This window comes from Nannospalax galili, unplaced genomic scaffold (assembly GCF_000622305.1).
Source record: "Nannospalax galili isolate Female #2095 unplaced genomic scaffold, S.galili_v1.0 scaffold1287, whole genome shotgun sequence".
Classification (NCBI taxonomy): domain Eukaryota; kingdom Metazoa; phylum Chordata; class Mammalia; order Rodentia; family Spalacidae; genus Nannospalax; species Nannospalax galili.
The window spans coordinates 519,574-546,772 of NW_008357051.1; the positions used below are offsets into that span (position 1 = coordinate 519,574).

The 27,199-nt window shown below is 47.0% G+C and overlaps 1 protein-coding gene across 1 annotated transcript in view; it reads left to right on the forward strand.

Annotated features, from left to right (window-relative positions):
- The first annotated feature begins 4,854 nt into the window (after window positions 1-4,854).
- Syt13 (synaptotagmin 13) overlaps window positions 4,855-27,199 on the forward strand; it is a 43,458-nt gene continuing 21,113 nt past the window's right edge. Inside the window, exon 1 of the mRNA XM_008855032.2 lies at window positions 4,855-5,129. Within this exon, the coding sequence (XP_008853254.1) occupies window positions 4,947-5,129 (183 nt within the window). The 5' untranslated portion in view covers window positions 4,855-4,946. The remainder of the gene's footprint in view (window positions 5,130-27,199) is intronic.

The window sequence follows — 27,199 nt, forward strand, 5'->3', positions numbered from 1 at the left end:
CCAAACCTTACTGACAAATTATACATACAACCAGCTTAAGGACCATAATATATGTCTAGGCAAGGTTTACCTGAGAACATTTGGTCTTTGCCCAAGCTTTATCTACATAACACATGGTAATTAAAAGTACCAGACTGGTAGAACTAACCTTCTTGGATGTCTAACAGCCATACTTTGAAGCCTAACTAATTTGGTCAGAGGGACATAAAAGACAGTTTTTGCTTCTTTCCCTCCTAGGTCGACTAGTTCCAGGGGACTATGAGCATCTCTCAAAATGTCCTATAATGGTGATCAAGGAAGCCATGGAGACCCCACCAAATGGACTTGAACCAGTGTCCAGTCTACAAAGAGGAGGGTCAACACAGAGGAAACATTTCCTCCATGTTTCCAAGTAAAGCCAGCCATAATTGAGCAGGACCTTTGACTTATCTTCACATAGATGGGACAGGTAAAAGAAAGGAGCCAGGGGCTCCTCCCAAGCCCATGTGACTCCTGACCAACAGATCCTCAAATGATCTTAATAGTAAAAATAAATTGGTTTATCTGGACCAACTGTATGGTCTTAAACACCCAAAAGGAGTGTATAACCAAAGATTAAAGGGATCAATATAGTTCTTTAAGAGTCCATGTGTATAGCTAAAAGCTACATAACAAGAAACAATACCAGACAGGAGATACCTTCCTTTGAGTTGCTGGCCAGGGTGGCCCAAGAGCATTCCAGACAGTAACCCAGCATAGAACTGGGAAAATGAACAGCAGACCCCAATCTTATTTAAAGGGATATTGGCAACTGATTGCTGCCCCATGAGGAAGAGCTGATCATCCTAAAACAAGGAACTCTAGGTAGGCTGACTAGATTCAGCGGATGGTCGAACACTGGAGAATGGCTGGGGGTGCCAACAACACAGGAGACAGTAACAGGGATTGCAGAGTATATGGGCTCCAGTGGGGGAGGGCGGCTAAGAAAGGGTGCTATTTCGGATGTGGGTATATAGATGAATAAGATTTGTTTGGGATGTTCTGTATGAAATACACACAAAAAATCAACAAATAAAAAAATGAGTTATATTTGAGGAAGAACCATAAAAATTTGCTTTGTGTTAATTAGTAGAGGTGAAACACATTACCACTGAAATCTACCCAATGATTTTATATCCATGCTCAGGTGGATCTCAGAAAGTTACTGATGGTGACTAGAAATAATCAGATACATAGAGATTAGAGATGCATGTGCAAACATCCAAGTGTTAGTAGCATTAAAAATGAGTTTTTCTGTGTGAAACAGTATATTTTAAAATGAAATGGAGATCTTTTTTAAAGGTTAAAACCTCATTCAATTTTATGTCTTATAGGGTTTATATTGAGCTTAATATTATATAACTGTATTAATTCAACCATGAACCTAAAAATTTAGTCAATATTGAAAGAGATGCATCTTTGCTCTGGAAATCGTTAGTAAATATGTTAATGCTGTAATGAAATGCTTCTTCTAATCATGTGGTCATTAAATAAATAATTTTTTAAAAAGCTATCACTGTGAGGCCTCATGCATCCATCCAGTGGTTATGGTGTCTCTTGGTTGAATCCAGGGACCAGGAGTTCAGTTGATCTGTGTGCTCTGGTTTTGGTTTCAGTTTTGATGTTGATGGGATTGCCTCTTATGAATTCTCAGAGGATAGGATATCCCATGGTGAGCAGCTTTTTCAAGTCTCATTTGAAATCCTTTTCCCATATGAAAACATTTGAATACCTTAGTAACTCAGAGTGATTCCTCACAATATTTAAACATCCAACAAGCACAATAACCATCCACAATGCAATGATGGCGTTTCATCCAGAGGCTGTGGAGCCCTTGGAGACCTGTCTTTCAACCTGTAGAAGCCCCACCAGCATCTTGCCCTTGCTTGCCCTTGGCAGCCTGGCAACTCCAACATTCTCAATTATCCAGAGGCCTTTACTTCAGACTATCTCATCGACTTCCAGGTTGACTGTTTTATCTGTACACGTGGGCCTATTTTTCAAAGAAATCTAGCGATGCCTTTTCTGAGACTTGTTACTGAAGGTCCCTTCCCAGATATCAGCCACAAGAAGCTTAAGTCTTCCCTTTGATTGGGATGTGATAAGCTGTCTAGTTGGATAGCAAAGGCATGGGTGACTCCTGGGGTTCAGTTGTTCAGGGCTCCACTCCTGGATTTGTCATGAGTTCATTGCAAGTGAGAGAGATGTGAGGTAAGCTCCTCCTTCTGGGCTAAGGGCCCTCTTCCTGCTACAAAAGAAGGCCGCTGAAGCTGCTAGCATCCCAGTAGCCATAGCAACAGTGGACCACATGGCAGATGTTTGATGGACATCGGACATTTTCTGGTGTTAAGTGTTCTTCATCCTTTCCTCCATACCTCTGTTAGATCCTATTCAGACCAGTGGCATTGAAGGTCTCCCAGGGGAGCAACTCAGGCTGGGAGACCTGCAGCCAACAGCATTAATTAAGCCTCTCATCATCCCAGAATATTTTGCATTGCCAGGTCCAGGAAGCCAAAAAAAGACCTCCTAGGGAGGCTCTGATGAGAGAGATTGCTAAATCAAACATCAGAGATGGTGTGCTGCAGTTCACAGTTGGTTGCAAACAGGACTCAGCAGAAAATACTCATGGTATAGAGCAGGGACATAACCAATAACTACAGAAGAGTCAATATAATAAAATGGGGCTTGTATAGCAAATGGCGTCCCTTCAAAACTGCTAGAATTCCCAAGTGAGATGATTATGTGAGTTATTTAATTATTGAGTGCTTGTTGCATGCAGGCATGGGTGATGGCGTGCAGCCTCTAAAGATGTTTGTTTGTTGCATGAATCCACATCTCCTGGGGATAGATGAAGAGGAACCCAGAAGGATTAGCAGGGATCAACTATATAACAAAGGGTTTAGATTTAAGTTGTCTCTGGGGTCTGTCCATGGAGAACTTTTGAAAGGTGAATGTGACTGCCAGGATTAGCTTTGGGTTTCAGAAACATCCTTTTTGACGGATTTTGAAAGGATTAGAGAAGGTAACTACTGCTTTGACCAAACAAATGGTATTCTAAAATTTCTGCAGCCAGTTCTTAAGAGAATGTGTGTGCCTTTCCTGTGTGCCATACTGGGGGATGCTCTGGCTACTAGAGAGGCCACATGGAGAAGGACCCAGTGCACCTGCTGATGCTCTAGTTGTGTTTCCTGTGGTGACCTGCACCAGCTGCTGGCCATGTGAGTAAGTTACTGGGCATTCCAGCCCAGCCAGACCCCAAGATGACTACAGCCCCCAGATGATATCACACTGAGCAGGAAAACCACCAGCTGAGCCCAGCCAACCTACAGAATCACACTATGTAGAAAAAAGTAATTGTTCTAAGGCACTGAGTAGTGGGTGGTGTTCTGTGCAGGAGTGGGTAAGTGGTAAATTGGGAGGAGGGTTAGAGACCCAGACAGTACTCATGCCTACAGCTCAACAGAAAAGAACTGGCTGGAGATCACAGCTTCAGGGTCATCCTGCCAGTGGAAGCTGTAGAGGAAGTCCCTGACACCCTTTCTCATGAGTGCCCAGAGTCCCACTATCCCACAGCCAGTATTTGCTGAATCAAATCTTCCACATAACAAAAAACACTCAAAACTCACTCTTTTCTAGATCTAAGACAGCAGGTTTCCTGCCAGGAATTGTAATTTCTTCACGCTCTAAGCACACTTATTCCCCCCAATTCAGAGCCAAACGTGTCCTTGTGGACACTACATCTGGTACTCTTGACCTTCCAAAGATAAGATTTGAACTCAGAAAACACAGGTGTGGGTTCAGGATGATGACAATGTTTCTAGTGGCCTCATGTCCCTTCTGAGCCTAGGCATCTTCATCTATGTTTGTGTGTGTGCAAGTGTGCGTGTTTGTATACATAAGTATTATGAATAATCCCTGACTACCCTAAGGTTATTACCCCTGCCAGGGTGTGTGTATGTGTGTGTACATGTGTGCATGTGTGAAGTTGCTGCAGATCAAACAACGTAATAAACATGGGCTGCAGTGCAGCCCAAAGATCACTACCAGAGCACAGGGCTCTCTCAAGCTGGACACAGCATCCCTCCCTGCCACACCTCTATTCTCCCATCTTCCCTCTCCCCCTACATCTCCCCCCTCCCAGCCTCCTGTGTCTGCCCCTGGTGGGAAGCAACTCTGAACCTGAGAAATAGGACAGCTCCATTCTTGTGTTTGCAGAGCGGGAGCATCCAGTTTACAGCCTCCTTGCCAGCCCTGGAGAAAGGTGAAGGGGAAGGAAGCAAAGGGTTAGTACATGTGTGTGCCCGTGGGTGGTGTGTGTGTGTGTGTGTGTGTGTGTGTGTGTGTGTGTGTGTTAGGAGGGGGAGGGAGGAGCAAGGGTAGTGTATGTGTGTGTGCGTGTGTGTGGTGTGTGTGTGTGTGTGTGTGTGTGTGTGTGTGTGTGTGTACACAGAGCTTTAGTAATGGCCTCACACAACCTGAGGTTGTCACCTGCCAGGGCCCTCCTGGTGGGTGGTGAGGCGGGTCACATGGTGGCGGGGAGAGTGTTGAGATTGACATGGCCCCCGGTCAGCCTCCGCCTCTGACGTCTTCGCAGCCTTCCTTCCTCCTGGCTGGCTTCGTCCCCGCCCTCGCGTATCTAGAGGACTGGAGCGCTTTAGTAATGGCCTCACACAACCTGAGGTTGTCACCTGCCAGGGCCCTCCTGGTGGGTGGTGAGGCGGGTCACATGGTGGCGGGGAGAGTGTTGAGATTGACATGGCCCCCGGTCAGCCTCCGCCTCTGACGTCTTCGCAGCCTTCCTTCCTCCTGGCTGGCTTCGTCCCCGCCCTCGCGTATCTAGAGGACTGGAGCGCCGGGCAGGAGCCGGAGCAGCAAGCAGAGAGAGGCGGGCTGGGAGCACAGGGCGAGCCCGGCGGGTAGCAGGCACCATGGTGCTGTCGGTGCCTGTGATCGCGCTGGGCGCCGCGCTGGGCACCGCCACCAGCATCCTCGCTCTGTGCGGGGTCACCTGCCTGTGCAGGCACATGCACCCCAAGAAGGGGCTGCTACCGCGAGACAGCGAGCCAGACCCGGAGAAGGCGAGGCCTGGCGTGCTCCAGCCGACCCAACAGGTGAGCGTGGGCCAGGCGGGGTGACCGGCTGCGTGGGGGACACCGGGTAGGGGCGGTCGCCTCCCACTTTGCCAGACGGAGCTTGTTGGGGAGAGAAACAGCAGACTCCCTGAGGGGGATCGCGACCAGAGTGAGGGAGGGACATGAAGGAGAATTGGGGATGAGCGGCTTGAGGGGGCTGGGAGAGGAATAGGGGTGCAGTGTACAGAGAGGGAGCTGTGAGCCTTAGGAAGGAATGTGGGAGAGGCAAGGAGGGGGCCTGCAGGGTTAGGGCACCCTGCAAAGGACAGTGGGGAGAAGCCTGCAGAATCAGGGATCACAGGAAGTGGGGTCTGCCAGGGCGAGCAAGGAGACTGTGGGACAAACATAGAGCTGAGAAAAAGCCAGAGAGGGAGTGGCGTCCCCTCCCTATATACCCCCCAGCTGGGCAGCAGGAACAGTAAGAGTACCTGGAGTCTAGAGATAGCCAAAGAGAAGAAGCCTGTAGGACCCTCCCCCACCCAGCAGCTGAGCCGCAGCCTCCCTCCTCCACAGCTCTGGAGACCGGTGGGCTTTCATCCCCTTCCTCTACCGCCTCCAGAGCCCCTTGGGTTGGAAATGGGCCGTGGGTTGTGCACCCCAGGCAAGCAAGGCAGCAGGGTCTGGAAGGTTTCAAGGGAGCCCTCTGGGATGCTTCTGAGGTGGGGAACAGTGCTCCCTGCAGAGCCAGAGGAAGGCTGTCCCTGGATCCAGGGTGCATCACTAAACCCCCAAGACCCCCTAGATCACCTGGTTTTAGGGCTTTGTGGGAGCATCTTGCCTTGATCCCAGCATCCTTTTCTTAGTCAATTAATTATTCAAAAGCCCTGGGGACCCAGCGTGGGGCCAGTGTCATTGGTCACTGTAGTTAGAGTGAAGGGAAATGGCTGCTGTCCTTGAGGCACTTAGAATCGGAGGAAAGTGACATTGACACTGGTAAACAGAAGCTGGTGGGCAGGGAATATCAGCCTGGAATGAGTGGGAAGTGGGAGCAGGGGGCTCCCCAGTGGCCAGGGAGTGGCTGGCTGCCTCTCAACCTTCCCTCCCATCTGGTATGCCTGAGAGACCTGAGAGACACCTGAGGGACAGATGGCCACTCTGCTGCTGCCTTTCAGTAGCGGCTCTAGGCCCTGCCCCTTCCCAGAGAGAAAAGCTGGGAACAGTCAGGGTAAACAACCTCTAGGGGCTTGGGTCACTCTGTCTACTGACCCCCAGAAGCCCACACAAAGCTGATCATCTGTTAAAGACACACCACCTTGCATCTCTCCGCTATTTAAACCCCTCCACACATTTCATTAGAATAAGTCACAGCGGACCCAGACTTAGGTACCAGACCTGGCATTGTTTAAGAGCTTTACCAGCATTAATGCATTTAACAAAGGAACTAAGTGGCAACCCAACTCACAGACTGGGAAACACATTCAGAGAGGGTAAGAGACTTGCCCAAGGCCACATAGAGAAGTTTTTGAGTTCAGCTGTCCTTTGCAGAGCTGGTCTGATTTTGGAGTCCTCTCAGTGAGTCTTTGCCTCTCTAGACTGATGATTATTCTTCTAAGACCTTAAACTCTTGTTGCCTCCCTTCTCATTTTCCACACAGATGGCTTCATCTCATCCTTTAGGTCCCTCTGTTTAAATGTCTACTTAGGATTTTGCTTACTGGCCCATGACACAAATGTCCCCGTGACCACCTCCCTTATCATCCCTTCCAAAGCCTTTTACAACCCTCCTTACATTAACTGATCATCCACATTCTCCACGTGCAGAGTATTTATTCCCAGCATCTGGAAACTAATACTTGTGCAATAAGAAACCACAGGTAAACAAGGCCATCCCAGTGCCCAGTGGCTGATGTTAGCCTGGCAACTGCTCCCTCATGGGTATAGGGGCTGTGTCTGCTGTCTGGCTCTGCAGAGGCTCAGCTACACCAATGGATATCTGTTGAGACATGACACCTGTCCATCCACATTCCCTCTCCTGGGTCCCAGAGACAGGGAATGTGGCAAAGGAGGCTAAATCTATAGGTGTGAATGTGAAACCTGAGATCTCAAGAAGGCTTTGTGGTCATGGTGTTCTGATTCATTCACCAACTGACGTAGATAAAGTAACTGACAAAAGACAACACAGTTGATTTGAAGAAGGTCCAGGAGTCAGAGTGTCAGGTGACTGAGACAGTCAGGAAGGGTCTTTGAAGTGTTCCCAAAAGAGAGAGGTTGTGGTGCTGGGGAGAGGGGAGCTGTATTTTTCTGTGTCTTGAAGCTTGTTATATCCAAAATCTGGGGTGTTTGTGGGGTGTGGCATCTCTGCTTTGTGTATTTAGATCTCACCGCTATGTTTGGATTCATAGGCCAGGCCTGGGAATCTGATTTCTGACTTGGAGGGGTTAAACAAAATTAAGATTTATATTGAAAAAGAACTTGTAGGTCTTTTCAGGAGTTTGGGTCTATAGACGGAGTTAAGTGAGTCAAGGGGAAATATCACATTTTTGTTTTTATTTGTCTCTGAGACTTGCCATTTCTATAAGTGGGTGTATAAACAAGAAAGCATGGTAGTATGCCTGATCCTAGAGATTTTGTCTTCAACGGAAGTCATAGACAGTTCTGGAACATGCCGCTGCCCTGGCAGATAGTCCCAATTTCATTTACTCATGCTCTTGTTCTAAGTCATGGTATTTATTAAGTCCCTGCTCCCTCTGTATTTACTGCATTAATAAAGAAACACACATACAGCTGTTTCACAGATAGGTCCCTTTGTACTGCCCTCCTGGATATTGTCCCTCCACACTCGTGTTCTGCCTTTGGTGGGGAAGGTGCACAAAATTCAGTCTTCCTTCATGGCCCGTTCCTGGTCTGGAAGGATCGCCAGGGATACCCCTGTCCTCAGTCCAGCCTGGGAAGCTTGTCGTGATGGTGTAGTGATTTGATGGTTTGAAAGAGGATCTGGTCAAGGAAGCAGACTGAGCCAATTCCTTCTCTTCACAGCTGTCTCTGAATTCATTTGCAAGCAGCCTCAGACCCCTGCTTTCTGTCCCCTGGTATTTCCTCTTCCTACGTGTTCCTGTAGGCCCTTCTGTCACTTCTGGTTCCTTTAGAGCAAGCCTCCTTTCTCTCTGTGTGGAGCCTCTGGGTACACAGAGAGGCCTGCCCTCTCTAGGGCTCCAAACCCTGAAGCTGCCTCCCAGCAGAACCATAACAGAGCCCTGTATTCAGGTAGTTTTCATTTTATGATCCTATTTCCCCTCACCTGGCATTTACCTGGTTCTCAGATACCTTTGAGGTTCCAGAGGACCTAGGGCTGTCCTCTGAAAGGCACCATATAGTCAAAGCCTTTAGTGGAGCTACCTGACCTACAGCATTGGTCACTGCCTCTTCTGTCCACACCCTGCTCCCTACTGCCACATGCTACCGACTCATACAATTCTTTCCTTCCAACAGAGTTGGAACACAAAAGTGGTTTCTCAGTGGAAGCCTGTTTCCAAGTTTTTATGGAATGACTAAGTGCTGAATTTGTGTCAAACAATATACTAGGTATAGTGGAATCCTTTTCCCCAAGGTTATGAGTGTGTCCTTCACTTTTCCCAAGTCTCTGACGATGTCTGCTGGGAAGAGGAGCCCATGCTAACCCTACAAGTGTATGCTGAATGAGGACATCTTACTGTATCAACACTGAATAGGAAGGCCAACCCACAAAGAAAGACATACAGACAAGGACCCACTGATAGGAAACCTGGAGCAGGGCAATGCATGTACAATGTTACCCTGCAGGACAAGTAACAGGCAGGGTGGTTTTGGCTGAATGGGAAAGCCAGGAGCATCTGGGCTTTGATTCCTGCTCTACCTCTGGATGTAGGTCACATAGTTTATTTCCTTTAAAATTCACCCAGCTCTGCATTTATGATTTGTGTGTTTTACTGTAAGTGACTGTGTATCAGGATGGTGCTTATTAAAAGCTAGCTCATTGTGGCCTGATGTTTGTGGACATTGTGAGGGTCAAGCCAGTACTTTCATTACTGGGAGGTCCAGGTTTTGTTTGAGATGCCTGAGTGGTCCTTTATGTGGTCCATTTCAAGCTGCTTCTAGACTCCACTTGTTGCTAATTCTCCTGTTACCGCCTCTCTAAGCATAGAAGACTCTCTTCTAGGGACTGGGACCTCAACATCATCAGTGGGACCTCAGGTTCCCTTTATTTGTTCTGTCCTTTCCCAAACTTCAGAGTAGCACCCCCAGACTGCTTGTCTTCATTATACCTTGAGAGTGAGCTGGGCCAAGCACAGGTAGTGCATCACATGTTAATTACCTTCCTCATTAAAGGTTCATGAGCATACCCTGCATGGCAGACAGCACTGAAAGACAGGCACACTCTTCCTGAGAAGAAGGGAGACAGGTGATGCAGCAAGCAGTGGCTACGAAGTGCTACATGATGGGAATCATTCAGGGAACTGTGGGAAACCCTAAGGTAATGCGACCTAAAGACCAAAGCACAGCCTTCTCCAGTTAGGCATGCCTCCTCCCTAGAAGTCCCTTTGTCTATTGCTGATCACTAGAGGTCCCATGAATTGCTAACTCCACTCCTGGAACTGATTTGACTCTAGCTGCTTTAAGGTCTGACCTCCATGGATTCTTGGTCTTTTACTTGTCTATTAAGGTTGTTTGATGGTGGTGGCAGGGATGAGACTTGAACCCAAGGCTTCTTACATGCAAAGTAGATGTTCTATTACTGAACTACAGTCTCATCCCAATTCTTGTGGGGTTTTTTTGGGGGGCAGAATCATTTGTTTGTTTCCCTGTAGCTCCAGCTGCCCTGGAATTCACTATATAGACCAGGCTGGCCTTGAACTCACGAAGATCCACCTGCCTCTGCCTTCTGAGTGCTGAGATTAAAGATGTGAGCCACCACACCTGATCAGTTCTCAGTTTTAAAAAGATACATTTCTTAGCTTTCTGTTAGCTAATTGCCTGACTACTAACTATTCCATTCACATAAATAACATTGAAAGACCCACACAGAATAGCAAAAGATGGGGCTATAACGGCATCTATATATCCTCTTTGTATGCACTAGACACTGTTATTGCTTCCATTTTACAGGTGAGAAATATGAACTGCAGAGAATTAAATAACCTATCCAGTGGGAAAGTCAGGAACCAAATTTAGGAATTCTGGCTTCAGAGTCATATGTTTGATCACTTAGCTGGAGCTTTGTAGAAAAACAACTAGTCAAAATTTTGTTGAAACCAGGTGTGGCAACGCTATGCTTTTAATCCTAGCACAGGAGAGGCAGAGGCAGGCAGATCTCTGTGAGTTTGAGGCCAACCTGGTCTACACAGTGAGTTCCAGGCCAGCCAGGGTTACAAAGTGAGAGTGTCTCAAAATTTTTTTGTTGTTGTTGAAGGCACCACTGTTGCCCCAGATATGTGAACAAGTGTCTGTGAATCTACATCAGGTCAGCTTTAGAAACCTCTCTCTATACTTGTGATTACCCTCTGTTTTGTATACTCCTCAGCGCCAAGCATTCGGTACAGCTGAGGGCCCTCCAGGGAGATGTTCCACAGTAAACATGTTTGGGCTGGTTGCTTAGCAACAGCAAAGCTAGTATGAATTTTTCAGCCAGAAATTATCATAGATTATTTCAGGGAGATGAGTACACAACTTCAGAAAGTGCTAGGTTTCTCAAAGCACTCAGAAAGTGGACCTCTGTGTCTGTACCCATCAGTCCCTTCCTAATGGCAGGTCCTTACCTGTCACACTCCTGATTCCTTCCCAGTTTCTCCTTTGGTATATTATGTATATAAGTCAGTGTGATGGTCAGTGTTAATTATCAACTGGACAGAAACTAGAATCACCTGGGAAATGTGTCTCTGGGCATGCCTGTAGGGGATTATCTTGATTTAATTATTTGAGGTGGAAAGACTTGCCCACTGCAGGGGGCCGGGGAGGGGGAACACCATCCTCTGGCTGGGATACCAGGCTGTGTAAGTGGCCTGTCTTCTGGGTCTGACGCTCATCATCCTGTGGGTCTCTTCTCTCCCTTTGCCTTAAGCCCCTCTGACTTCTTCAGCTGTCTCCTGCACTGGAGCCAGACAGCCTCTCAAGTCTTCATGCATCTCAGGCTGTTTGGGAGCTTGGCCAGTATCTAAAACCCTAAGCATACAATGCTTCCTATAGGGGCTAGCAAAACTGGATGGAGGACCATCAATTCCACTAGTAAGAGTCATGAACCATACTTCCCTAGCTACTCTTCCTGTTTCTGGGGTAAAATGCCATGACACAAAAGCAACCTAAGGGAGAAAGGAATTATTTTACTTTGCAGTTGAAGGTATAGTCCATCATGGTGGGGAAGTCAAGACAACAGGAGCTTGAAGCAGCTGGAAGCAGGATGAAGATAAAGAGAAGCAGAGACAAAGGCAGACTGACTACTCCTGAGTCAGGACCCAACAGGAACAGTCAGAATAGACTGAGATGAGCCCTTTCCTGGGCACCCATTAGCCCACAGGGGCATTGCGACTTTTCCCTCTTGGTCATTGTCAGTACAGCTGCTCTGCATGGACTTATTTATGCTAGCAGATCTTGGGAAAGCCTGTTTTAAGGATGGAGAAGAAGAGCATAGTAGAGGTGAATTTTAACACCTGAGACATTCTCTGTACACATTGGAACCAATACACCTGCACATACAAGAGACCCACAACCAGTTTATCAGAACTAGTGTTAGCAGAGCTGGAGACAAAAACAGGAGGATAGTCCTCCCTTCCTTTCCCCCTTCCTCTCTCCCTCTTTCACTTCTTCCCTTGATTACGTTTACTGAGTGCATATTATGTGCCAGATTCAGTGCTGGGGGATGGGCCTGCAGTAGTAGATACTACCTCAACAGCCACTCAGTGACCCACTCTCTGTGCTTAGAAGCTTATGGTGTCATAGGGGATTGGACCACAGTTCACAGAAGGGCCAGTGTTCATAAAGAACAGAGAGCTGTGATCAGGCTGGGAGGCCAGTGGGGCTTGGGCAAGCAGACCACTGTACACCACGGTCAGGTTCACCCACTTCTGTATTTTCTAATGCCTCTGTGGACTGTGTATGGATTTTAGTTTTGATGTGTTTTTTAAAGGTAAAATTCATATAAAACTAATCATTTTAAAGTACATGAATCAGTGTCATTTAGCACATTTGCTTTGTTGAGCAATAACTACCTCCATCTTGTTCTAGAACATTTTCATCATCCCAAAAGAAAACCTCATGCCCACTAAGCAGTCAGTCTCTAGCCCTCCCTTCTCCCTAGGCCCTGGAATCTACCGTCTGTTGTCTGTTCTCATGGATTTTCTTATTCTGGAAATTTCATAAAAATAAAATCATTTTGTATGTGGCCCTTTGTGTCTGGCATCTTACATTTAGCATAATGTTTTTTTTCTCTTTTCAAAATATTTGTTTTTTAATTATGTGTATAGATGTATATCTGTGAGTGGGTATGTGCATATGAGTGCAGTGCCCAAAGAGACCAGAAGAGGGTGTTGGATCCCTGGAGCTGGAGCTGTAAGTGGCCTTGAGCTGCCCAATTTGGGTGCTGGGAACTAAGTTCTGGTCCTCTGAGAGAGCAGTATGTGCTTAGAAGCACATACTGGCTCTTAACCACTGAGCCATCTCTCCAGCCCCATCAAATGTTTCTAAGGTTCATCAGTGTCATAGCATATATAAGTACCTTGTTTTGTGACTGAAAAAAACTCCCCTGTGCACACATCCCTAATGTTATCCTTTCCTTAGGTGAAGGGCACTGAGGCTCAATCTCCCTTTAGTCTACTGAGAGTTATACTGCTCTGAACTTTGCAACAGTGTTTGAGTTTTTGCCTTTGATTCTTTCAGGTATAATACCCAGAGGTGTGGAATACCTGGGCTATATGATAATTCTATATTTAAACTTTTGAGGATTCCAGAGTTTTTTTCCATGCATTCCATAGACACTTTGCCGTTTTCTATCCCCCACCAATATTTGGAAATCCAGTTTCTCCAACTCTTTGCCTTCTGTCCTGATTTTCCTTCTGTTTTTGTCAGGACCTTAGTGGGTGTGAAGTTGTTCTGGTTCAAATGTAACAGTCACCTCTAGGCTCACATGTTTTAACATGTGGTCTCCAACTGGCTGAGCTGTTTTGGAATGTTGAGAAGGTGAGGCCTTGCCAGAGGAAGTAGGTCACTGGAGGTAGGCCTTGGGGTGTTATAGCCTAACCCCACTTCCTGTCTGCTCTCTGTTTCCTGACTGCAGAAGCAATCTGACCAGCCGTCTCACACTCCTGCACCATGCCTTCCTCACCATGAGGACCAGATCTCCTTAAACTGTGAGCCAGAATCAATCCATCCTCCCTTAAGCCACTTCTGGTCTGGTATTTGGACATAATAATGAGCGCAGTAACTAATACAGAAGTGGATCTCATTGGGTTATTTTCTAAGCTTTTCACGGAAACTCATTTTAAAATGATTCTCATGTTTTTGTTCTGATTTACATTCCTGAAACATTTAACTGGCAAGTTTTTAACAAATTGCTATTTGCACTGAATACTTATGAAAATGAAACACACCTGAGACACAGTTCACTGCTCAGGAGTCTCAGAAGCGTGCGACAGTTGAGAAAACTGTACCCACTGCTCTGTTCCTTAAACATGTGGCCTGTCATCACCATCCTCTTCCTCACTCTTCCACCTCCTTGCCCAAGGTTTAGTCCGCTGTGTGGGCCCCAAGATGGATGTTTCACTCAGGTACTCGGGGGCCAGATAAGCTCAGCTCCTTCTTTTGAATCATTTCCATATGTCTTGTTGCCAGGCCAGGGCAGTGCCGGGAGGAGCTGGTGTGCTGTGCGTGCACACAAGCTTTCCCACCCACCACTCTCACCAAGTGCTAATTCATTGGCTAAAGTCCTTTCAAATGCCTTTATATTATGAAAACTCTTGGATGATTTTCATACAGTGTTGAAGGGTAATTACAGTGATATTTGGGAGGTTGATTGGGGTTTTAAGGCAGACTTGGAATACATTATAATTTTTCTCATTATAATGATAGAGTATCACTTCCTTCTGAAACTTACTAACCAGCACATTTCCAGGAACATGTCAAAATCAAGTAGCGAGGGGTACTTAGGGATCTGAGTATAAATGAGCAACAGCAGGAAGGACCCTGTGGGGATTCCATGCGATTGAGTCCTAGTCCACCTGGCAGACACCCAGGGTACTTTGGTACATTTTACCTGCCCCCACCCCACTCCATTTCTCTTCCGCTCATTAAAGTCAAGGCTTGCTTTTCCTTCTTAGAAACAGGCAAAAGGCTTAGCTTAGCAAGAAGTGAGGAGCAAGGCTGAGTGAATGAATGGGGGACTGAATGGGTGATGAATGAGGAGGGGATGGGTGACTGCCTGCAACACAGTACACTCACAGGCATGGGGAGGCAGGTGGGCACTGGGTTTGCTGGGCAATCTCTCCACTTGCCTTTGGAATGTATCTGGGAGCAGAGATAGGCATGAAACCTGAGCAGCCTCGCTCTGGATTAGTTTCCCACTCCTAGGGCCTCCCCTCACTTGGTTAGCATTGGGCAGAGTCAAATGTGAAAAGTCCTTCACCTGTGGGACTGAGGAGATGGCTCAGTCCGTCTATAAAACTTTTGTTGTGCAAGCATGAGGAACTGAGTTCAGATCACTGCCACCTATGTAAAAACTGGGCATAGTGGTACATGTCTGCAATTCCAGCATTGGGGAATCAGTGACAGAAGGATCCCAGTGGCTCATGGGTTAGGCAGTCTAGCCCAATCAGTGAGCCCCACATTCTGTGAGAGACCCTGCTTCAAAATGAGAGCAACTGAGGAAGACATGCACACACACACACACACACACACACACACACGACATAAAAGTAAAGAGGGGACTATAGGGAACTAAAAGAGGGGAGAGGGAAAACAAAATAAAGTAATGGGGAAGGGAAGAAAGACAAAATCTGGGTTGGGACTGTAGATCAGCAGTAGAATGCTTACCCAGCTGGGTTCAGTTCCCAGCATGGCAGAAAGACAAACGATCATCATCTTCTCTCCTAAGCAGTCTAGATTTCCATGTGCACCTACATGTGACATGAAAGCAGGTAAACCACAGAGTGGGAGCAAGAGGGACAGGAGAGGGTAGTGGAACACACATATGAGCAAGGTACAAAAATTACATATATTCATGAAAATGTCATAAAGAAACCCATTGTTTCGTACACTTACTAGAAGAATGAATTTTTTTTTAATGTGTGGTAGCACCTGCCTGTAATCCCCCAACTCAGGAGGTAGAAGCAGGCAGATGAGGAGTTCAAGGTCATCCTCAAGTACATAGCAAATTCAAGACCAGCCTGGGCTACATGAAACCCAGTCTCGGAAAGCCAAAAGAGTTAATAACAATAACTTTAAGAGAGAAAGAATTTTCTAGAGAGGATGATGCTTGAAGAAGAGGGTTGGGATAGAAAATAACAGTTGGGAGAGTGAGAGAGGAGCTCCTGGAGACAGTTCAGGTCAAGCACTTGGTGAGCCTCTGTGTTTCCCATGACTTCCTGTTTCTCACAGCACATTGCAATTTTCAAATACATTTCCTTCTCCAGCTTGCCACTCATTCTGAGAGAAGGGCAAGGAGAGAGAGAGAAACAGTGATGTTATTTCAAGACAAAACCCCAACCTGACTTGTGGGGTTTTCTTTAGAATAGCTGTGCACATGTGGTCTGAAGACCTTGTCCCCTACCTCTTTGGCCAGTAGTGGGGCAAGGACAGAAAACAAAGGGTCCTTAGACTCTAAAACCAGTGTTGAAACAATGGATCAGGGGATCAAATCAGGAAACTGGGAGGTGAAGACAGTGTGAGGCTCTCTGGATTAGAGGCAGGTGGCTCAGCCAGCGGCAGGGATGAGGGAGGCTGGAGGGCATGATGCCTCCAGGTGCCCTGAGAGCAATGTGCCCACCAGAGTCAGAATACAGAGTATCTTTTAGGTCCATTTGAGCCAGGTAGGAGCCAGTGTGGGGTCTATTAAGGTGACAGAATATTTGTAATTTACATGAAGGAGCGCAAGCTGTTAGCAGCAGACCACCATGCCCTGTAGTGTTTCTGGAATCTTCATCTTAGGAGAGGAAGTTCCTTAGCTCTACTGCCCCAGAAGCCTGTGAGAGGTTCCTGCAAGGGGGTTGGGAGGTACGCACAGCCTGGCTCTGCCTAGCTATGCCTGGGTTGTAGAATCTGGAAAAGTGGATTGAGGCCATAGCTAGGGTTCTGGACAGTGTTCACAACTCTGTGATTGCTGCTGGCAGAACCACTTCAGGGCCGAGGCTGTCTCAGATGTGCAGTAGGGTGTCTCTGGCGGGGCCTGACAGAACTGGAAGAAAATCAGCTCAGGGACTCCAACAGGCCGCCCTGGGAGGCTGTGCTAATTGCAACAGTAAATGAAATGGTAATTGGGCTAATAAATAGTATGAATAATTAAGCTGCCACCAAAGGCTCATAGCAGAGTGATTTGACTAAATGCACTGGATGAGTGGAGGGACACGTGAAGCACCTGGGCTGCCGGTTCCAGCTCTGAATCGCCCTTCCCTGAACCTGGACACCCAGCCAGTGTCCTCCCCTTTTCATGCCTCCCCAGGCCACCTGTTGGCTGTGTCCTCATTACTGAATTGTCATGGAGATTAAATTAGGTAATACACTATGATGGTTAATACTGATGGTCAACTTGACAGGATCTAGAATCACCAAAGACACAAGCAGCAGGGCCTGCCTGTGAGGGATTATCCAGAGAAGATTAATTAAAGTGAGAGGACACACCCTTATTGCAGGACAGGACCATTCCTGGGGCTGAATCCTAAACTAATTAGAGACCAGGATTCATCTCTCTCTGTTTCCTGACTGTACATGAAATGTGACCAGCAGCCTCAAGCTCCCGCCATCATCATGCCTTCCCCACCATCATGGACTGTACCTTCAAACTGTGAGCTCAAATTAACCTTCCTTCTTGAAGTTGCTTCTGTCCAGTATTTTATCACAGCAGCAGGGAAAGTAACAAACGCACCAAGCATGGTGCCAGAATGGAGAAAGTGCTAGGCTGGAATCTGTCCCTTGGCACCTCTCAGGCCTCTCTGAGTCCTTCCCCAGCTACAGTCTCACCCCTTCCCCACCCCTACCCTGAACAATCTTTAGTATCTGCCATTCCATGCCCCAGCTTAGAGGCCCCGTCCTGTCCGCTTTTGGGCTGTCTTCAAGGTAATCAGTGACATCAGAGCAGGTGGTTCCCCATTACTATAAATGTGAGGTGTCTTTCCTGACGTCACTGCAGGCTCCTTGAAATGGCAACCACCCATCCCGAAGCTTCCTGTTCCAGGTGCTGGTTTGGCAAACAGGTATTAAAAGCTGTGAGATGTGCAAGGCACCAGCTGGACACTGGATCAAAAGAGAAAATGAAAGCAGGTCCTATGGTATGGAGGAAGATCCCTAAGGATTGCAGTTGGTTTTAACAGCTGGATCCAGATGCTGGTGCTAAGCTTTAAATTGGTCAAATGGCAGCTGGGAGAAGGATGCTAGAAGTGACTTCATTATGGGATGGGAGGTGTGTGGACATGTCTCTGTTCTTCTTTCTTAAAGGAAAAAAAATAAGAATTTAGTAGAGAGAGGGGCTATGGAGGCAGAAGTGGGGGGATGCTGCTGTTTTTTGGTTCGTTTTTAGCAAAGCTGAGCAAAGCAAAGATTGCAGTAGGCTGCCCTGCCCTGAAAGGGGACAAACGGAGGTTCAACACTGTGGATTTGAAAGGTTTCATTAAATACTTCTGAGGTAGGTGACATATTCATGGGGTAAGGTGACCCATTTCTCTTCCAAACCATCCTGGATCAGTTCTCCCTTTTAGGGCATTTTTCCCCATGATCTCCTAGAAAAGTGCATGTGGGATCAGTAGTCAAAACCACCATGTAAATGACATATAATGCAGACCATCAGAGGCTCTCACTGTTTAGAATTCTAAATCTTTTGTTCGGTATTCAAGGCCTTTTATGGCCTAGCCCCACCTTTTTTTTTAAACTGCTCTAGTTTTCTAGTCTTGCCTTTGTCTTCCTCTTCATCTGACTCATCATGCCCCAGTATGCACCCCTCTGGACCCAGGCTGCTGCCACCCCCTACTGGAGATGCTTCTGTCTCTTCTACCATTAGTCATTATTCATTCTCAATGCTGGACTAAAGCCTCCTCCAGGAAGCCCTCTTGGACCACACTGATGGTGAGGAGCTGTTTTTTGACCTTCAGTAGCACACAGTCCAGACAATGGGCCTCTAAAAGTACATTCTAGGGGATGGAGAAATGACTAAGTGGTTAAGAACACTTGTGGCTCTTCCAGAGGACATGAGTTCAGTTCCCAGCAACCATGTTGGGCAGCTCACAACTGCCTATGACTGCAATTATAAAGGATTCGATGCTCTTTTCTTGCCTTTTAGGGAACCTGCATACATGTGGTACATGCACCGCATAGACACATACTCAGACACAAAGAAAAATAAATCTTAAAAAGGATCCCATTCAGCAGATTGGAGATATAGCTCAGTGGTAGAATGCATGAGGCCTTGGGTCCTGTCTCCAGCACTGCAAAACATGAAAGGCTACCATCTATCTTTTGATTGACATGCATTCAGAGTAGCCACCAGCTTTCATCTTGCATAGCAGTTCTTATCCATTAATTGAATACAGAATACCTGAACCCAGCAAGAAAGAACTCTTGGATCAATTAGCTACGTCTGCCATGAGCACAGGTAGAGGAGTCCAGGAAGATCTAGGCTTCAACCCAAACTGTGCAGCCACTTTTTATATCCCTGGCTGTCTTCACACCACCAGGGTTGAGCATGCTTGCTTTTCACACGACTGGGCAAAGAGGACAGTAGAGCCTGGCACCTTCACTTCTCTGTGCTTTTTCCACCTCAGTGGCACACTTTATGGATGATTTATGTATTTAAAAGGCTCAGCACAGTGTCCTTCCTTCCTCTCACACTAAGCAGAGCTTCTCAGAATGCAGCTATGCACAAGACACCGTGTTAGGGTCATCTTAACTGTGCTTATCAACTCTTCAATGGGTAAAAACAATTGTGTTTCGGTAGCTTATCATTTTTAATAAATTGGTACAATAACAGGGTTGAAGATTATTGCCCTGATCCATGGTTTCAATTATAGAATCCAGCATTATAGAATTTTTAAAAATCTGTAGCTACACAGGAAGAAGATTCTAAATCCAATGTCAGGGAAAATGACCACATAATTAAAAATCTCAGCCTTTAATATCAGCAAGAGTTTCTTAGGAAAACCAATGTTAAGAACAAGCTGGGGTGATACAGTTGGTAAAATGCTTGCATTGCAATCATGAAGACCTGAGTTCAGTTCCCCAGAACTCACATAAAAAAAGCTGGGCATAGTGGTAAGCACTTGTAATCCCAGTGCTGAGGAGGCAGGAACAGGCAGACACTGGAGCTTGCTGGCCTACTTGGTAAGTTCCAAATCAGTGAGAGACCCTGCCTCAAAAAATACAAGGTGAATGTGTCAACCGAGTAACCATAGCTGAGGTATTCCCTCTGGCCTCTGCATACATGCACACATGTGCACCTAAGCAGGGACACACACACACACACACACACACACACACACACACACACACACACTGCATTGTCACCACAGATAAGAAATGAAGCAGAAATGTCTAAGGGATTAAACAGGGCTAGTGGATCACAGTCTGCATTAAGTGTATGAGTTCCTGCGTTATGGAAGCCACAAACAGGCCAAGCTGAGCTCCTACTCTGCCCCCACCCCACAGACTCAGATCAACAGAGACACTTTCAGTCCCCACAGAAGAAATTCAGACTGGGAGAGAGAAGCTTAAGTAGAAACTGTGTAAATAAAGGGCTGGCAGAGAGGTGGCTCTGGGATCCAGTGTCTCCACGGTACCCAAGGAATGTCAAACTCACATTGGAAAAGAGACTGAATTGTAAGGAAGATAACTCCTAAACAGTTCATTAAAACCAATTGACACTGGGGAGGAGGGCCTGTGGGACCAGCCATCTAATTATATGACACCCAAGGGACAGTCAAGAGCAACGTCTTGGGCTTTTCCATTCTCACCTGTTACCAGAGAGCTACAAAGTGCCACTATGTTAAACCACACTGACTTCCTTCAGGGGGACCTGTCAAAGCCCAGTACCTCCACAAAGAAGCTGTGTGGCCCTTGTTGTTTCATTCTTACTCAGTAATAATAAAATATACAGAACTGGGCTGGTGAGATGACCCAGCAGGAAAAGGTGCTTGCTGCCAAGCTTGACAACCTGAGTTTGATCCCAGGGACCCACATGGTGAAAGGAGAGAAGTGACCTCTACAGGTACTCACACACATGCAAAATAAATAAATAAATGTAATTTTTAATAGAGAAAATATTACCTATAAGAATGGGTGAAAACTGAAGTTTATGTTTATGTAACCACAGAGTATACAGTGCATAGGGAGTGTTAAAGGGGTGGCAGCCATGTTGCCTTTTTCTGCACTGTGATGTGCAGTTGAGCCAATGCAGAAACCACCTATAGGAAAATATTCAGGAAGGCGCTTATCCTGTTGTACTCTCTGGTTCCATTTTTTTTTTGTTTTTGTTCTTTGAGATAGGGTCTGTCTATGCAGTCCAGGCTGGTTTTGAACTCACAATCTTCCTGTCTCCACCTCCTAGGTGCTGGGATAACTGGCATCTACTGCCATGAACAGCTCTGTTTTAAAATCCGTGTCCTCTCAAAATACTGTAGTCTGGCTGCCTCCTCTGCTTCCTCTTCTCCTTGGGCTCCCATTGATTTGCAGACCCTCTGTTCTGGTGCAGCACAAATTTTGGCTATTCTTATCCTAGAATGCTTTTCTCTAACTTGTCTGTCAAGCTGCCACCCATGCTTTGAGGGTACCCAACCCAAAGTGGGGTTCCCTGCATCTTTCTGCATGGCTCCCTCCCTCTCACATTTCCTTTTCCCTGGGCTCTGCATGGTTCCAGCCCACATGATCTGTCTGTGTTTTTATTGGGCATCATCACAGCAGTTGCTGTTATAACAACCCTCCACCAGCCTCTCTCCCCTCTCCATTAACACACACATGCAGACCACGTGTGAGGACAGGGACCAGCATCTGCCATGGCTTCTGTTACAGAAAGTAACACGGATATTTTTTGCCTGAATATTTCGGAGTCCCCTTCTGTACTGTTCTATTTGAATCCGAGTTTGACATTCCTTGTATAGTGTGGTGACATTTGACCCCAAAGCCATCTCTCCACCAGCCTCTGACTTCCACAGTTTGCACTCGAGCCCCTCCCTTACCTTCTGCATTGCTTCTGCAAGGACTGAAAGTCTCCGTTATGAAAGGGGGCTGGAGAGGGAGCTCAGCAGTTAAGAGTGTGCACTAAGTCAGGCATGGTGGCACACACCTGTAGTCCCAGCACTTGGGAGGCAGAGGCAGGTGGATCTCTGTGAGTTCAAGGACAGCGTGGTCTACATAGTGAGTTCCAGGCCAGATGGGGCTACAGGGAGACCCCGTTTCAAAAAGACCAAAAAAAGAAAAAAACCAAAAAAAGAACAGAGGACCTGAGTTCACTTCCCAGCACCCACATCAAATGGCTGATAGCCACCTGCCTGCAATTCTCTCTCTCTCTCTCTCTCTCTCTCTCTCTCTCTCTCTCTCTCTCTCTTTTCTCCCCCTCTCTCTATATTTCTGCTGGTAGGATGTGCAGACCTGTCTGCTCTGACACCCAGTTAATGCACACATGGATTTGTTTTCTCTTTCTAAATTTTAGCTTAGGAAGGCTTTCCTGACACTCCAGTTCTTCCCTGCCTTAGTCTTGACACTACTTATTTCTACCCAAAATTGCCTTTGGGGGCTAGCGGTATCCAGCTCTGTGTCTACTAGGAGTGTCTACCTTATGGGAACATTGACTGAAGGACATTGCTACTACTGTCCCTGGCCCCTAGAGACATAGTCAGTGCTAAGTAAATAGCCAGTTGGGCCACTAAGCACAGAGAGGGTTTGATCTCTTTAGTTGTGTTGCGTGCATGCCTTGACCCACTGACAGAAGGCTAACCCAACACCTAGTACCTAGGGGAGTTCTTTTGATTTTTAGTCGGTATCAGCTGGGGGGGGGTTCTTTTGATGTGTATTAGGTACCAGCTAGGGGACTGAGTCCAGCACAAACTAGACAACTGATGATTGATTGATTGATTGATTGATTGATTGATTGATTGATTGATTGAGACAGGGTCTCATGTAGCCCAGACTAGGCAAGCACTCTATCAACTGAGCCACATTCCTAACCCCCCAAACTAGCCTCTTGGGTTTAAAAATAACTTCCAAGGGAAAATAATGTAGGAAGAGGTGAGTCCTAGGGGAAGGGGATTTGGGACATGGACTTAGAATAGGCAGGAGAGGAGGTGGTTCGGGCTTCAGAGTCGCCATGGAAACACTGGCGCCAGGACTGGAAGACCAGATGCTTCTTCAAAGGGCGGTTCACTCTACAGTTTGAAACATGCATCTTTCTCCCAGGAGCCTGATCCTGTGGACTCTTCCCCTGAGCAGCCAAGCTATCTACCCTATCTGTGTGTCTGGAGTCTCCCCTAAAACCAGGGTGGGTACAAGTGAGGTGCAGGTACCATTCACATCATTGGCATCTGGAGGGTTCTTTTGATGTGTAGGTTCCCCAGGCCCCACCTGAGACAGGGGTTTGGGAATCTGAATTGTACATTCCCTGGGTCAGTGATGCCCACCAGCTGCTCCAGTGGTTCTGCCTCCCTGACAGAAGGTTGTGCAGGGGCCAGTAGGGGGCAATGAGGTAGAACTGGAGTGTCAGTCTGGATTAAAGAGAGCCCCTACTGCTCCCTACCTGACCATGACTTTGAACAAGGAGCTGAGCCATCCACTGCCTGTCCCCCACCCCACCCCACCCCCCTGTAGAATGGTGTTGATCTCACAGTAATCCCTTTCTGGGGATTTGGGGAGCTCACATGAAGCTGAGCAGGCACAGGTGGGTGGAACCACAGGATGGAAAAAACCCAAGCTCCCAGCCCCTCACTGTACAGCACTCAGTAGCAACTTCTCCCCCAAACTATGATTAACAAAAAAATATCTGCAGATACCACAGACATCTCCCAAGGGGCAAAACTGCTGTGGTTAAGAACCTCTGACATGCCAGACGTGGTGGTTCACACCTTTAACCCCAACACTGGAGAGGCAGAGGCAGGTGGATCTCTGTGAGTTCAAGGCCAGCCTGGTCTACATAGTGAGTTCCAGGCCAGATGGGGCTACAGGGAGACCCTGTCTCAAACACACACACACAGACACATACACACACACATACACACACACACACATACACACACACATACACACACACACACACACACACACACACACACACACACACACAGAACCTCTGATATAGGACTGGAGAGATGGCCCAGCAGTTAAGAGCACTTACTGCTGTTGCAGAGGACTGGAGTTCAGTTCCCAGCACCCATATGATGTCTCAAAACCACCTGTACCTACAGCTCCAGGGGATCCAATGCCCTCTTCTGGCCTCCACAGGTTCCTGCATGCACATGATGAACATAACTCATGCAGACACACACACACACGCCACATAAAAATACTAAGATAAATCTTTTTTTTAAGAGAGTCCCTGGTGTAAGTGGGTCCTGGCCTAATGTGTTTTCACCCATCACCTCCCACCCACACACCTTAGCAATTCTTCCCAATTGGTTGAGTCCTCGGACATATGATTCTTACTGTTATGGACAATTCAATTGTAAAGTGTATCTTGGTTTGCTTTTCTGCCTGCTTGCTGGTTTTGAGATCCCACTGTAAATGAAGTAGCTTTCAGTTGCCACAGGCAGGTCTCATGGGTTTATATTCAATCTCTTCTGGAAAAAAATACCCAGGAGTGGAGTTTCCAGGTTACAGGGTCAATACCTATTTAGCTCTTAAGAAACTTCTTGGAGATGGCTCAGCAGGTCTTTAAGGTGCCAAGCCTGACAATCTGAGTTTGAGCCCCTGTTACTCATAGATGGAAGGAGAGAACCAACTCCTAAAAGTTGTCCTCTGACTTCACATGTGCACCATGGTGCATACACAGGCACACGCATGCTAATACACATACACATATACATACTACACATATACATGCACATAAAATAAATTTTTAAAAATCTTAAAAGAAGCTTATTTTCCAACGTCCATCACCATTTCTCTTTCCACTCAGCTTTCTACCACTGTTCTGGATATTTTCCATCCTCAGGTGGCAGTGAGCCAGTCTTTAAGTTTAGCCATTCAGTGAGTATGTCGCAGTGTGTATGTTTTTTACATCTTCCTGGATGATTCCCACTAACAGCTGAATCGGTTCTGCTGTTGTGTGGCCCTGCTGTGATCCATGACTTGAAACAACATCTCACCTTTGTTTCTGCGGCCTGGAGTCTGTCATGGTGTGACTGCATCCACAGCTCAGGGTCTCTCTTGGTGGTCAGTCAACTCAGAGCTACCCTAGATGGCTCCCGTTTGAAGCTTCCCCCAGGGCTATTGTGGAGACTTAGCTCCTCCTGGCTCTCAGCACAGTAGATGGTCTTAGCAAAGGGTAAAGGTGAGGGAGAGCGAGTCAGATGAGCCTTAAATTCTGGTGATCTGATGACAGAAGCGATCTCTCTCACATACATGTGTTTTGTTCACTAGATACAAGGTCTGGTTCACACTGGGAGGCGCTGATCAAGTGTATGGGCCCCAGGAGGCAGGTCCCCTGAAGACTTCAGTGTTCACAGCTCTGCCGTGAGAAGTCTCTGCCTAGACCAGAGCTTCACAAACCATCTGTGGGGAAGGAAGCCGTCTTGCTCAGTTCTGTCTTTGCGCCCACTCTTCATTTCTATAGTTACCACAAGTGAGCAGCAGAGACTTCTGCTCCCAACTCCAGCTCCTACATAATGCTGGGGGCCAGGACCCCAGGGTCAAACAACTCTTGTTGATACCTATAAAACCTCTCTACCTCTGTGCCAGGAACTTTACCAGGGTAATTTGATTTTAGCCTGCATCCAATCCAGGACATAAAAACCCAGTTTTACAGAGGAAGAAACCAAGCCCAGAAAGGTTCAGTAATCAGATCCAAAGGCACACAGCAGTGTCAAGAAGAGCCCAGACTCAGACCAAGCTGTCTGGTTGTAGAGTCTGAATACCTGACCAGCAGCTGCATCTTAAATTCAGACTCATGCACATGTTTGATGTGTAAATTGCCAGTGTCACAGCCCAGAGTGAGAGAATCCTGCAGGCCCTTCTCCCCTGCCCCAGCATCTCCTCTGAGGGCGTTGAGATGTGCTCCAGACCCCAGCAGCGGAAGCCACCTGTGTTTAGTATTGTCTAAACATTCTATGGCAGCTCTGTCCTTGCTTCAAGTTCAAGTACAAGGGGCAAGTGGTCCCCTTTTCTGGCTGGGTCTCTTTCCCACCTATATTGCTCTCTCTCTCTCTCTCTCTCTCTCTCTCTCTCTCTCTCTCTCTGTCTCTCTCTCTCTCTCTCTCCCCCTCCCTCCCTCCCTTCCTCCCCCGCTCCCTCTCTCTCTTGTGGAGGCCAGAAGTCAACCTTGGTGTTCTATCTTTCTCAATCACCTTAGTTTTTGAGGCCGGGTCTCTCATTGAACCTGGAGCTCAATGATTCAGGTAAACTGGCAGGCCAGTGAGCCCAGGGAATCTGTGTGTCTCTACTTCCTGAGTGCTGGGGTTATAGCTGTGTGCACCATCACACCTGGATTATTATGTGGGCAATGGAGCTCTGAACTGAGCTCCTCATGCTTAGGCATCAAGCACTTTGGTCTCCATTCCTGTGAAATATTACTTTAAGAAAAATATCCCAGCACATAACCCCAAATTAATAAACTAAAGGCCTGCTGGGCATGTCTAGTAAGGCCTAGTCTGTTACAGACCATTAGTTCTGTAATTAACTTCTTTTTTCTCAACATAAGCCTTACCGGCATCTGTCTCCTTCCCTCCTGCACCCCTCACGGTCACGTGGGGCCGGCCTGGCCTGAGGTGAGGCTCCATCAATATTTGCTCATTAGATGAAGGTTTAGGTCCTCCTGCTCTGCCCCCAAGCCATCTGTTAGCCTGTATCAGCTAAGGCAGAGCCCAGGCTTCTGAGCAGCAAGCACTTCCTTAAGAAGTAGAAGCCAGGGAAGGTGGGGCTGAGGTTGGGAGAAGACACAAGCAACAGTGAGGGCCTTGCAGTGAGGCACATTCAGTGAGGGGCACATGGCCCAGGGCACCCAGCATGGGGCACACAGAGTGGGGTGCAGAGTAAGGGGCACAAAGTGATGGCACACAGTGTGGGGTACATGATGTGGGACACACGGATGGGGCACACGGCTGAGCAGCCACCACTTGGCATCCAGATGACAGCTGGGGCTCAGGGGTCACCTTCAACCCAGAAAGCTCTGACTGTGTTGGGAAGAGCCATGAGGAAGAAAGAGAGAAATTACTATCTGGCTTCCTGTTCACAGGGGTCAATTCGCCCATGGAGTTACTGAGTTTTACATTTGTTTTCCAAAAACTTTTTTTTCAATATTTTGTTGTTATTGTTTGGGACAGGGTCTTACTATATAGTCCTGGTTGGTCCCTAACTTGTGATCCTCCTGCCTCAGCCTCCTGATTGCTAGAGTTACAGGTGTGAACCACCATGCCTACTTCAATGTATGTGTGTATGTATATATGTATGTATTTGGAGTTTTTCTAAGACAGGGTTTCACTAAATAGCCAAGGTTAGCCTAGAATTCACTATGTAGACCAGGTTGTCCTCAAGCTTAGAGAAGTCTTCCTGCCTCTGACTCCAAAGTGCTGGGATTACAGGTATATACCACTGTGCCTGACCACCATATGCTAAAATACACATGACATCACTTTTACCATCCACTTTTCCTGTGTGCAACTCTGTGGTGTTGAATACAGTCATAGTGCTGAGCAGGTATCTCCACCTTCACTCTAGCACTTTTGACACTGTACAACTGTGCTGTCCCAT